This window comes from Rhipicephalus microplus, unplaced genomic scaffold (assembly GCF_043290135.1).
Source record: "Rhipicephalus microplus isolate Deutch F79 unplaced genomic scaffold, USDA_Rmic scaffold_16, whole genome shotgun sequence".
NCBI classification, from domain to species: Eukaryota; Metazoa; Arthropoda; class Arachnida; order Ixodida; family Ixodidae; genus Rhipicephalus; species Rhipicephalus microplus.
In genome coordinates this window covers 6,507,749-6,520,702 of record NW_027464589.1, presented here as the reverse complement: position 1 = coordinate 6,520,702, position 12,954 = coordinate 6,507,749, and the positions used below count along the sequence as shown (strand labels likewise).

The window sequence follows — 12,954 nt, the reverse complement described above, 5'->3', positions numbered from 1 at the left end:
CCTGCGTCCTGAAGCTTGGTTTGTATATTAACAACAAGCCGGTCAACCAATTCGTTCAATCTAAGTTTGAATAAATCTTCTAGCTCGTCTAAGCGCTTGCAGAGTTCGGCATTCGTCGGCATCGTGTAAAATGGCTAAACACGTGAGTACAAAGTGAGTATACAAGCCGTAACACCAACAGTAGCAGCAGCAGTTGCTAGACTAAGAAATTCTAAGGAAATGTCAAAAATGAAGCAACCAACCTGTGAAACCAAGGAAGTTCGCTTAGATGCGTGCTTGTGAATGCAACTGCTGCTGCTACAACAGTGATGCTTCCGCTGGGACGGCTTTTATGACAGAGGAACGGGCCGCGTAGAAGCAGCTTGGGGGCGGCTTCAGCGCAATCTGCGCCAAGGCCAGATGAGTGGTCCTTTTCGCGCAGGCACGTGTACGATGCACGGATGAGAACCCAGGTAGTCGCCGCGGCTATCTGTGAAACCAAGGAAGTTCGCTTAGATGCGTGCTTGTGAATGCAACTGCTGCTGCTACAACAGTGATGCTTCCGCTGGGACGGCTTTTATGACAGAGGAACGGGCCGCGTAGAAGCAGCTTGGGGGCGGCTTCAGCGCAATCTGCGCCAAGGCCAGATGAGTGGTCCTTTTCGCGCAGGCACGTGTACGATGCACGGATGAGAACCCAGGTAGTCGCCGCGGCTATCTGTGAAACCAAGGAAGTTCGCTTAGATGCGTGCTTGTGAATGCAACTGCTGCTGCTACAACAGTGATGCTTCCGCTGGGACGGCTTTTATGACAGAGGAACGGGCCGCGTAGAAGCAGCTTGGGGGCGGCTTCAGCGCAATCTGCGCCAAGGCCAGATGAGTGGTCCTTTTCGCGCAGGCACGTGTACGATGCACGGATGAGAACCCAGGTAGTCGCCGCGGCTATCTGTGAAACCAAGGAAGTTCGCTTAGATGCGTGCTTGTGAATGCAACTGCTGCTGCTACAACCAGGAAATCTTCCTATAGAGTGAAAATGCTAAAATAACAGCTTTCGGCCAACTGAAACTACTCTGTGTGGACAGAGCTTAATGAGGTAACGACCCCTGATACGTACACATGCAAGCGAAATGTATGTAGAAGTGCATGAACTTCCAGTGAAATACACTTCCATTCGAAGAAGACTCTCTACTTTTCTAATCGTCAACCTAGCAGAACGCAAGTTATCTTTTGCACTCGTGAATATTTGGTCGACGTTTGATTCAAGTAAAGGTGTTTTCTTTTTTCTTTCGGATGGTATCTGAATGTTGTCATAAGATAAGAGGTCGATAGAAAACTGCGATGTATAACCAAGGTATTTAATACATTATTTTTATGGGTATCATGCCAGGACCAAATCGATTCTTGGTACAATGCAAGTCGTCGGGAAACAGGGGACGTATAATCTAATTGTAAGATGTCACAAGATACAAGATAGAATCAAAATGAAATGCGCTTACTGAATGTGTAAGAGCAGTGCTATTAGAGTATGTGTCTCACTATGGGATTCATCGGAAGCCATTGTGACTTCTCGGATAAAGATTATTCTAAACAGAGCGGCCAGGTACGTCCTGGGCAGGTACCGTAGAACAGACAGTGATGAAAGAAGAATTGAAATGGGAGTTGTATTCTTTGCACCGGTAGAAGTTAAGGGTGACACCGTTTTTTTTTTTTTCTTTTTGAAGTAAACAAGGTAGGCATATACAAGGATACTTATGCAAAGACATCTTTTTACCCTTCTAAACGTAACAATCACAAACTCGAAACGCGTGCATACTAGCCCAGGATGTGCATGCTCGCAATTTTTTTTTTTTTCGAAGTGTGTAGCAGAATGGAATAAGGTTTCTGAAAAACAAGGATGTTGTACAAATGGAGATATATTTGTATCCCTGTTGTAAACCTCTCTGCTGTAATGCTCAAGGGCAGTGGAGGATAATTCTTGAATAAAAATAATAATAAAGTACACAGGGTCCATACTAGCACATTTCATGTAAGCACGGGCCAGCACAGCAGCAGTGATTTGCCAACAAGCATGGAGTAGACGGAGTCACAGAAACCGAAAGCAGACGGTGTTTTAAGCAGCACGTTGGTGAGGACGTATGCCGCACGAGATTGGGAGGGGGCGCTCGGCGAGAGGGCAAACCTGCCTTGGGAGAGGACACCAAAAGAGGGTATCGAAGGAAAAGGTTAAAGGAGTGGTGGCCGCGCTTCGATAATCAAACGCGTGTAGCTACGTTACTATGGCACCATTTCGAAAAATTCTCACAGCTCCGTGTTTGATGTACATTCATGTACAACTTCCCCACCACCACTGAATTTCGACCTCTGGGTGATTTAGGGGCACATTTTGAAAACTGCTCATGTGGCAAAGAGTGATGGGGGTCTCTAGTATTTATAATAAAAGCTTTGAAACCGCTGAGAATGTTCTATGAGAGTGCCTGAGAACTTTCAAGAGGCTCTGCAATTTGTATTTGCACATTTACGTAATGAACCAACTAGCTCAGCTCTCTGTTATTTCCAGAATGATGCTGTATTTTCTTGTGGCTCTCCATTTGTTTCCAGTTGTTTTGTTCCTTGAAACTTAGGTACTGTATCACAACAGTAGTGTCTGCTTGACACACAATATCGTGCTCTGGTCACTACACTTGAGTACTGGCAAAACATTTGCAAAAGCGCACTAGGAAGCTTAATGGGGCATACGAAACTAACTTCAGTGATGTTACCGCTGCGCCAAACTGTAGAAGTGCTCTGGTTGCTACATTCGGCTAAATATCCTCAAAGTTTGGCGAGTCTGCACCAGACCTGCTCCAAAAGGCGTTTGCTGACTTTCAGAAACAAAACTATTTGTGGTTCCTCTATTGAAAATGACGTCGTGGTGGACCCTGTGTACAACGCATCCTGAGCCAAGTTAAACTGAGCAAGAGGTCACTGTTGCAATACACCTAATGTCCGATTTCACAAATTACCTAAGGACTAGCTACGTTATTTCTATCCTGCTCAAGCGGTCAGATCACCACAGCCACGGCTGAAGTAGTTTCAGTGCTTTCCAGTAGACTTATCAGCCATTTGGTACACAGCCATGCTCTCGTAAATGCATTCAGGACTTGCCGCGAACCCCTTAATCATGTACCAACCGCCAGTTACAAACTTGCATTTTGTGACGAGCGCTGCCGATGCCAGCAAGTCGTGAATTAAATTATGGCGATCGCCCGTGGAGCATGAGGAAATGATGACTCGGCAAACAAACAAAAAAAGCTGACGACCCGTTTGAATTGTTTGACTTCCCTGATGCATGTGTGCCAGTTAACAATGCAAAATCTCCACTGACAAGCAGCACTAGGCTGCTGGGGGAAGCCGGCTGTTTCCAGTTAAGCACTGCACAACGCAAACTCAGTTGACTGCATTCCTGCCCGCTGTGCGTACTCTGGCATTTGTCATTATAGTTTTCTTGATGCCTACTTCGTTCCTAGAGCACACGAATGTGGTCATGACAACCCACTTTCTTAGGTAGTGCAAAGGGACAGCGTGAACTGGGGTGCGGCGCCTTTGGCTTCTCACTCAATAAAAGCGTGCCGTATGCTTACAACTGCGCCAGCTCACATGCGCTACCGAGCAGTTAACTGAAGATGCTTATTGAAAAGGGATGTTAGCTATTAAATCGCACTGGCAGGTTTCCTGTGTTCCCACCATCTCGCTTCTGTGCGGCTCCAGTGCTTATCAGTGAGCTTCATCGATTTAGACGTCCTGGACTGCGATGCTGCATTAGTTTTTCTCGGGGACCAACTGTAAGCTCCGCCAACTGGTCCGAGATCGCTCGGATGAGTGTTCATTTTTCGCGTGCCTGGCGGCCTGCAGGCAGCTCGGGACTGTCCGAACGATTTCTTTCGGGCAGATGGCAGACGACAGCGCGGAGCGCATGCCTGTGCGGCCATCTTAAGTTAGACACGGGAAATTTTCCCCAGGCTCTTGCTCTCTGTTTGCTTTTCTGTCCGCTTCTCGCATATTTCTAGATTTCGCATTGTTTGCACATCCCAGTTCTTGTCGTCGGTGTCCTGAGCTTTGTCGAGCTAGTGCATATTCCTGAAGGTCGAGCAAACACACGTTATACTTGCTTGGTGAAACAGGGGTGGAACGACTGCGCAGGTGTACAATGCATGCTTACTGGAGTAGTTCACTTAAAGTAAATTTCATCACAACAGAAATAGGTATAATTCACTAACTACTGTTGAGGCCATGGAGGGAGCAGACGGCATAGCAAACGCCACAGCGGATGGTGACAGCATCCAGCGCACCAATGGCCCGAGGCCGCTCGGGCTGGCTCGGAACATTTGAATCACGTGCATGTGATGTAGCCGCTATGAGCATAGGCGTCCGTGCGCAACCGGCGAGTGGTTCGGGACTTGGTAAATCGATGAAGCTCAGTAAACACCTCCGCACTGTGCCGTGACAGTGGTCCTTTTTGGTCTTCGGTCTGCTTCTCCCCGTACCATTAAAGGAGCACTGACATCAAATTTCAAGATCGAGATGTGCCCATAATTTAATCACTTGATATGCATAGGTCTTCTTGGCCAAATTTGAACGCATCCATCCCGAAGTAATTTTAATTCGATGTCAAACAGAGTAGAAAAGCTAAGGAGGAAAAACAGAAAATTGACTGCCCTGCGACATCAACACTAGTGCTACGTGTTCGGTGTGATACATTCCACAAATACCATCCTGAGTGACGATGCCCTAGTAGCGATGAGGTGTACGATCCGAGTGTTCTAATCGTGGCGCTGACTGGCGCCGAAGCCCAGAAACTCGCTCGTCGCGTCTGATCTTTGTCACACTAGTTTGAATAATTTGGTGAAATTATCAAAATAAAAACCACCTTTAAAAGATTGGCGAAAGAAAAGAGCAGGATTAAACGTGTGCTTGGCAGTCAGCATGTCGGGGAATCGTTGCGAGTTGCTGGTGAGTTGCAGTCGTCTAGTTCAAAGCACGAAAAAAGCGCAATGAGGGTGTCCTTTCATATCACGTATGTGTTACAAATCAACACCACCACAAGCTTTCAAAAGTGGAAGAGCCTATAGTCAGATATTTTCGCTAAGAATGAGCACGCAGGTATTTTTGAATTTTAGTTTATCTGTAGACTTTGCGTCCACGTAAAAGTGATAGTATTGTGTTAACTGCGAGACGTTAGATAGGTGGGGACATCTGGAGGCGCAAAAAAGAACCTGGAAAGCAGGAAACATAATCTATTTCTCCGCCGATGCTCATTGGCGATAGCTATATCACATTGACCCCTCTGTGTATACCTGAATGCTTTGCACGCCAAAACACACCAATGTAGCTAACTGAGACACACGAGCGAACATGGCTGAAGCGTGCATTCTCGGGCACCTCTGGAGTGCTGCTTGGAACGGTGCCCATTTCGGAATCACTGTTCTGCAAAAGGTTGATCAAAGCAAAAATAATTCGCAACGTCTTCAATCGTGGGGATTCTAAACTCCAGACTATCCTATTGAACCCGAGTCGACACTTTGTACGGCCACGACAGCAATGCAGGTGATAAGGCATGACTTAATGTGTCTGCCTAGCAGATAAAATGTTTGCGAGGCAGCTGAGCCTGACGTCACTCTTTTCTATAGAGAAATGGTCAGCTGTGGCGTGATCTGGAGGTGACCACGAGGTAGCGCCACTGCTGGTGCTTCCAGCGCTGAAAATGGCGAGATTGTCGGCCGTTTTGAATAGTGCTAGATACCAGTGATATAAATCAATAAAAGTGATTGTTATTTATCGCTTAGTTGCGTTTTGGGTCTCGAATCGCTGCTACGGGGTATATAGCTACTCGCTGATGCAGAAATCTTGGAATGAGTAAATTTGATGTCAGTGCTCATTTAAGCATTGTAGCAAAGCTGACTTTCGGGCATTGCTGTGGTGGCAAGAAAGAATTGATTCAAGCCCATGAAGTGGTACATGTAGTGGAGGTGTGGCTTTAGATTAATGCTATTTTGGACCTTAAATATGAGTGTAGAGTCCTTAAAACTGGGCACTGAAGTGATTTGGCATGTGAAATTTCAGACGTTCTCGTACACTGCCATCTGTTGGGCTTGCAACTGTGGTACGAAAGCATATGAATTTTGAAGTGCGGCTAAAAATTTTTTTTTCAGAAAATTGCCACTCGTTTATATTTGCGAATACAGTTAAACCTCGTTATAACGAGATGGGCTATAACGAAATAATGGATATAACGAACAAATCCTAATTCCCCTTAAAAGTCCCCATACAAACCAATGTATTCAAAACCTCATTTTAACGAGGCAAAATTTGCCTGTTATGGGATATAACGAGCAAATTTTGTTAGGAAGTACAATTTCGAGCCGATGTCACGACAGTGCACAACGCGAATTTGAGACGGCGCGCAACGCGAGAACTGTATTTAGCAGTTCAAAACTCCCGCCACGCGCCCTCCAACAACGCGCGCAAAGCAGACGGCACGCGCTGTTTCCGGAGGAGAGGTCGCTGCACGTGCGCCGCTTGGCTACCACCGACAGGGGAGCGCTCCACAGCTCTGGGAACGTTTCACCCTTTTCTTTTCTTTTGTGTCTTCTTTACATTTTCCATCTCCCCTTTCTCATGGCACTGAGGCACGCTTCCTAATCTTACATACCCCCTTCCCCTTGAGTAACCGGTTCCTAGAGGGCAGCGCAAAAAAACGCCCCTTCTGCCCCTTCTCTTCACAGTCACTAGGGAGTTTTAGTGCTGGGTACGCATTCCCTTGGGGCGATGCGGGCTTGGGAGCGCGGCGTTGCGTGCCCAACCCATAACCAACCAGAATGCTTTTTAGTTGACACGCACGCAAATGCAAGCCGCACGAAGTTCACACGTGCTCGCAGAGCGGTAACGTCTTTTCGTGTAAGTATTATTTAGGTCTTTTTATGATTTAAAATGTTAAATTAAACATACATAGTGATCAGGACACTTTTTTATTGTGTACAGTAATCTGGTATACGCAAAAAAGTGAAAAATACAAGGTTACTGTAATGACAGTGTCGACATCTTGTGACACTTCGTGCAACCGCAGTCATGAACATGTTAGCTTACGCGTAATGTTTTTGAGGTGAAAATGAATAAAAAGGTTACTCATTTGTAATATTGCCGCTGCGCAGTTTTTGCACCAGATGTACAATGCACTATGTTTCTGCAATAACAAAGTTGTGGTTGTCTGTTTCACTATGGCCGCGCTAGATGGCGCCACCTATTCACCTGGTCGGGGGCTGGCATATGTCTTTTAGTTTCTATGTTCCAGGCCATTCTAGCTTTAGAAATCTGGCTGAAACTGTGTAATCGCTATAAGTGCTCGCACTTTGGCTTATTTTAACTCGACGGCTAGAGTATCCGCAGTGCGGGTACCGTGAGCTCTTGCGAAGGTGGACCGCGCGGACGCATGGCCCCATCGCCCCAGCGATCTTGCGACGCATGTGTTTGGGGTTTCGCGCATGCGCAATACCGCCGCCCCAACGTCCTGCGTACGCAAGCCGCTTGGGTACCCAGCACTAAAACTCCCTACTTTCTCTACAAGTGTTGTCGCTCGCCGACGTGAGCCGCTTTGCTTTTGCGTGCGTGTTTCTTCTCTTTATCGACCGCTTCCGCCTTATCTTTTATCGTGCTGCGCTCCTGATTCCAGCAACATGAATGCGCCAGGCAGGACGCGAAAGCACATAACGCTAGATCAGAAGGCGGCTATGATAAGAGCCGTCGAATCGGGGACCAAGAAAGGCAATGAGGCAAGAGACTTTGGCGTATCGACGAGCACATTGTCAACCATCTTGAGCAAGCAGAAGTCCATCATCGACGCTATTGCACGTGGCGTGAAAGAAAGCACTAAGAGGATGAGGGCACCTGCCTTTGAAGCGGTCGAAAACGCCATTTTTAAATGGTTCTTGGACACGCGAGCCGCGAATCTGCCGGTGAGCGGCGCCTTGCTGCAAATAAAAGCGAGAGACTTTGCCTGCATCATGGGCTATGACAACTTCGTAGCAAGTTCGGGTTGGCTCCAACGCTTCAAGGAGGGCCCCGACATTGTCAGCAGAGCGGTCTGCAGCGAATCGCAATCTGTCGACAAAGCAGAGGCTACCAAGTGGGCGAAAGAAAACATCGTGCGGCTGCTAGAAAAATACAGTGCGGAGGATATTTTTAACGCGGACGAAACCGCTCTCTTTTTCAAGATGTTGCCGCACAAGACGTTAGCCCTCAAAGGCGAGCCGTGCCATGGCGGCAAACAAAGTAAGCTGCGGATCACTGCGCTACTTTGTGCGAACATGAGCGGCTCTGAAAAGCTGCCAATTTTCGTAATTGGCAAAAGTGCATCCCCTCGCTGCTTTAAGGGGAAGAGGCAGCTCCCAGTCAAGTACGTAGCCAATCGCAAAACCTGGATGACCAGGGAGATTTTTTCAAAATGGCTTTGCGAGTGGGACGAGAAGCTGGCAAAGGCGAACCGCAAGGTGTGCCTTGTTTTAGATAACTGCACCGCCCACCATACCGCTGCCGTGCTTCGAAACATTGAGCTGCTGTTCCTTCCTGCCAATTGCACAGCAAAAATACAGCCGCTTGACCAAGACCTGATTATGTCGCTGAAGGCAGGTTATCGCAAGCGTGTGATAGACAAGCTCCTGCTCAACATGAGGATGAAGCGAGACACCGATGTTGACTTGTACGCTGCGCTCTAAATGCTTCAGGCGGCGTGGACGAGTGTGACGGCGACCACGATCGCAAACTGCTTTCGACACGCCTCATTTGCCGCCGCACCAGACGCCAGCGATGAGCCATCAGGCGAGTTCACTGTGCCGGACGGTTTTGCCACATCAGACGAAGTCGCTGCATCATGGACGGCACTTCGTGTCGCCGATGTCGTGCCCGACAGCGAGTCGTTTTGCGACTATGTGAGTGCGGACTCGAAAGTGGTGGTAACGGAGCAGCCCCTGGATGACAATATTGTGCGCGCTGTCAGTAATCGTAACGAAACCAGTGATGATGACTCTGTCGACGAACAGGAGACGAACGTGCCGACGGCGTCGGAGGCATTAGAAGCGGTGGACGTACTGCGCCGCTACTTCGGCGTTCACGAGGGCGGCGAAGATGGCTTGAACATTGCGGCCGCAGCTGAGCGAGCCATTGTTTGCATCAGGAAGATGCATCAACGTTTAGTTACGGACTCCTTTGCAGCTAAGTCTGCCTGAAATGCAAGCTGTGTATTTTGAAGTGCATTAAAACAGGTGCATGACTTTTTTCCTTTTTATTTGGGAATGCGGTTATTTTGTTGCATACCACCGTGCGGCAGGATGCTATTTTGCCTGCTATTTTTTGGGGGTAAGTACAGTGCATGATATTTGCGGTAAATGCCCGCTACGGCTATAACGAAATATTGTTTTTTTTTTTTTTAAGTTTATTCAGAAAGTCATGGTCTGGGATGAAGGGGCTAAAGGCAGATGCAACTGCCTGACAAAGGCCCCCCTACCTAGCAAAGGCCCCCCTAACGAGCAAATAGCGGCGGCCCTCCAATTTCCTTATAACAAGGTTTAACTGTATTTAGGTGTCTGGCATGCATGTTGCTGGGTGCACACTGAGGCGGCTACTAAACATCACCAAAGCTCTTCACGCATGCTGCAGCGATCACAGTCAACCCAACAAAATTTGGAATTTATTAGTTCAGGAAACTTTCAGCTTGGTGTCATGCGTAAAATACAGCGACTCTTTTTGTGCTTGTGGTGATGTTTAAGGGCATTGCTTACTCTTGGACTGATACAGTAACTGCCCTGTGTCTGAGAATGTTTATTCTGAAGGGGTCATTCAAAAGATCCAGAACGGGTAGCATTCAAAATGCTGAAAATCAAAGTGACAAACTATTGAAATGCCAAAATTTAGAACACCGAGAATTCAAAAAGCCGACTATATAAGAAACCGAAAGTTTAAATGCCGAGAAATCGAAACACTGAAACATCCAAATGTTGCAACATCGAAATTTCTGCATTACTTATAGCTATAGTGGAAGATGAAGTACCTTGCCAAAATATAGGTTCCGCCACTTTTGTGCACTGTGCACACATTTTCATCTTCATTTCACACTGCATGCACATGACGTCACTATTGCTACGGTTCTGTTGCGGTAGCCATATTTTTGAACAACTACAGAAATGAGCCATATTTATAGCAGCCGGACGACTACAGTTGTCAGTAAGACGGAGCATTGACACGGTCACTCCTTTTCGCGAGCAGTGTAAGGCATATCATGCTGTCAGTTGGCACAATGTAGTTGTTAAATGCAGTGCACTACACTCAAACCTCATTATAACGAAGTTGAAGGGGAGCCTCAATTATATAGTTATATCTATTATTTTGTTATATTGATTATAACAGTTTGTGGCAATGTATGCTCAGATGGGTGCACACTTATAAGCATGCAAAGAAGGAAACCACCTCGCAGCTCGATGTACCCCAACCACGAGTGCGACAGAAAATAAACACAGTCGAACCTCACTAATTCGAACACGCTTTTGAACCGCTGGTTAATTCAAACTTACGCTGTGGTCCCTTCAAAGCTATGTCTATTCCAATGGGTGAAAACGCCCTGTAATTCGACTGCGCAAGCACTTGCGACGGTTAATTCATACATACTGCACTCTGAAAATGCTCTCAGCATCATGCCCAATCCCTCGGCAGCACCTATCAACGCTGCGTGCGAAGAAGAAAAAAAAAAAAGGTAAGAAAAGACTGGCGGATTGTTCGCCCTCTCTCAAATGCCGATCTGCGATGCGCCTGTGCCACGCTTCTCCTTTTTCCGTCTCCGCACGTAGAGACCCTTCTCCTTTCAAGGCCGTGCGCAGAGAGAGGGAAAAAAAAAGAAAGCTGTCGTGGAGTGTCCTCTTTTCTCGATGCAGAGGGTAGCAGCGGAGACGCAGTCGTTGCCGTTGTACATACTTTGCAAAGTATAGTAGCCGCGCGCTACTATGATTTGCAAACTACGTGCGAAGTTGATTCATTTGCCGCAAGGCAAACGTGTGCAAACAATGTGGGGGTGTCGACATCTCCTGTAAAGTTGTTTGCGCTGTGTTGCGCTTGTGTCTTGCCCACAAGCCGCATTCCGGGTTACAACTACTGGGCGGTGGGTGGCATTGGGTTCGCGAGCGGTAATCACCGCTACTATCATCATCATAGTGTAGCGCCGGTGGTGACCCCTGGCGGAAGGCAAGCCTTGGTGGTGGGCGAGAGTTGAGCGAGTCTCTTCTGTGCGTGGCTGTTGCCACGAACGGTTGTCTCTAGTGTGGGTCCCCGGTGCGTGGCACCGCGGGCTGCGCGTCGGGGGCCCTCAAGGTAAGTCAAGCGTTGGCGACGCTGCCTTGGGTGTGTTATTGTGTTTGTCATGTTATTGTGTATTTGTCGTGCTATTGTGTTTGTTTTGGAGTGTACAGTAATATTGTGTAAGGATGTCCTAGCTTGTTGATAACGATTGATGTATTGATTAGGCTGACAATGACGTCGTTCTAAATTAGTAGTTAAATAAAGGTGTGTTGTATTGGGTTTGTACCGACCGTGTCTGCTGTGTCCGTTCACTCTAAGAGCTTGGCGCTCGCTATATCGAGACCCCACAACGCGCATCACCTATTACTTCAAATAATGACGGATGTCCTCTAATTTGTGAATAAATGTTAGTCTTCTGAAGCTTCCCCATCATGTGTTTTTATAAGGGAGAGGGAAATCGCTTAGCGCCGTGGCACTGCTTCTCGGTCATGTGACCCGCTGAGCGCTTCCTCAATCCTTCCCGCTGGCTGTGTGAGGAGAACGGCTTTCTCAGCCACGTGTGGCGTGGCTGTAAGGTCGGCGCAAGGGTTATGAAAGAGCCGCACCAAACGAGCGTCAAACTTCGTAGAAAACTACACACTTAACACACAATAGTCGGTTTTTTGTATAGACTATTTGATAGACTAATTTAGTTTGTTATGTTCACTTACCAGTCAATTTTACTTCGTTAGCACGTGTAAAACGTGCTAACGAAGTAAAACGTTAGCACGTGTTCGTTAAACGTGTAAAATGCATGGTTCTCAATGGAGCTTTCAAGGAGAATTTCATTTACTTCGTTATATCCCGTTACATTATAAGGAAGTTTGAGTGTATGATATTTGTGCACCTCTAATTTTTAAAAACAACATCAGCTATTTGTTTTCTTGTTAAAATAATTACGTAACTGTTGTGCTCACTACATAGTTGAGCCATCGATAGCAATGAAATCCGAACAATGCTTCTCTATTTCAATTTACATTGAAAAAAGCTCAAAATTAAATTTGTCGTCTATTATAATTGGCTCCATTTGGAACAGTCCGAAGTACAACATCAGCATATACGGAGAAAGCATGCTTGAGGATTCATGGCTTCATTCACTGAGCAGCTGTTTTTATTGCAGGCAGCTGCTGCTGGATTGTGGCATTGGCACGGCTACTCAGCCTGAGCAGGAAAGTGTCGTACACGCCCACAGAGCCCTCATCTTCTGCCAGCTGAAGGGCATGCTGGACATTGTAGAGAAGGACCTTCTCACGTGAGTAGTGTAGACTGAGAACACCTCACAGTAAAATGGGAAAATTTACCGTTCAGTCATTCATGTCTCTATGCAAGTAGCCACGGATGTCGTAGTCATTAGTGATCATTTGGTCAAATTGGTGTATCTTTCTTTCCTTGTTTCTTTTTCAAATAAACATTTTGATATATGGTGATTCATTATCGAGGAGATATATGGATGAAGGGAGGCCGCATGAACTAGCATGGACAATGGCTAGACCGTGTCGCCACTCTTTGTTCATTTATCCTTTTTTCATGAGGCGAATTTTTCATGACTATTTTGGACATCTACTAGATTTCTGCGAATGGCCACTGCATTTGTTTGGTCAGACATCTCAAGGAAAGAGATA

The 12,954-nt window shown here is 46.8% G+C and overlaps 1 protein-coding gene across 8 annotated transcripts in view; it reads left to right on the top strand.

The window, feature by feature from the left end:
- The window catches only part of Hel89B (histone acetyltransferase 1), a 913,881-nt gene that overhangs the window by 820,388 nt on the left and 80,539 nt on the right, over positions 1–12,954 (top strand). For all 8 annotated transcript variants that reach the window (XR_012888773.1, XM_037419311.2, XM_075883340.1 and 5 more), the window contains one exon: positions 12,453–12,584. Coding sequence is in view for 7 of the 8 variants with exons in the window: in XM_037419311.2 (XP_037275208.2) it covers positions 12,453–12,584 (132 nt within the window). In the remaining variant the exon portion in view is untranslated. Of the gene's footprint in view, positions 1–12,452; positions 12,585–12,954 lie in introns of those variants that run through there.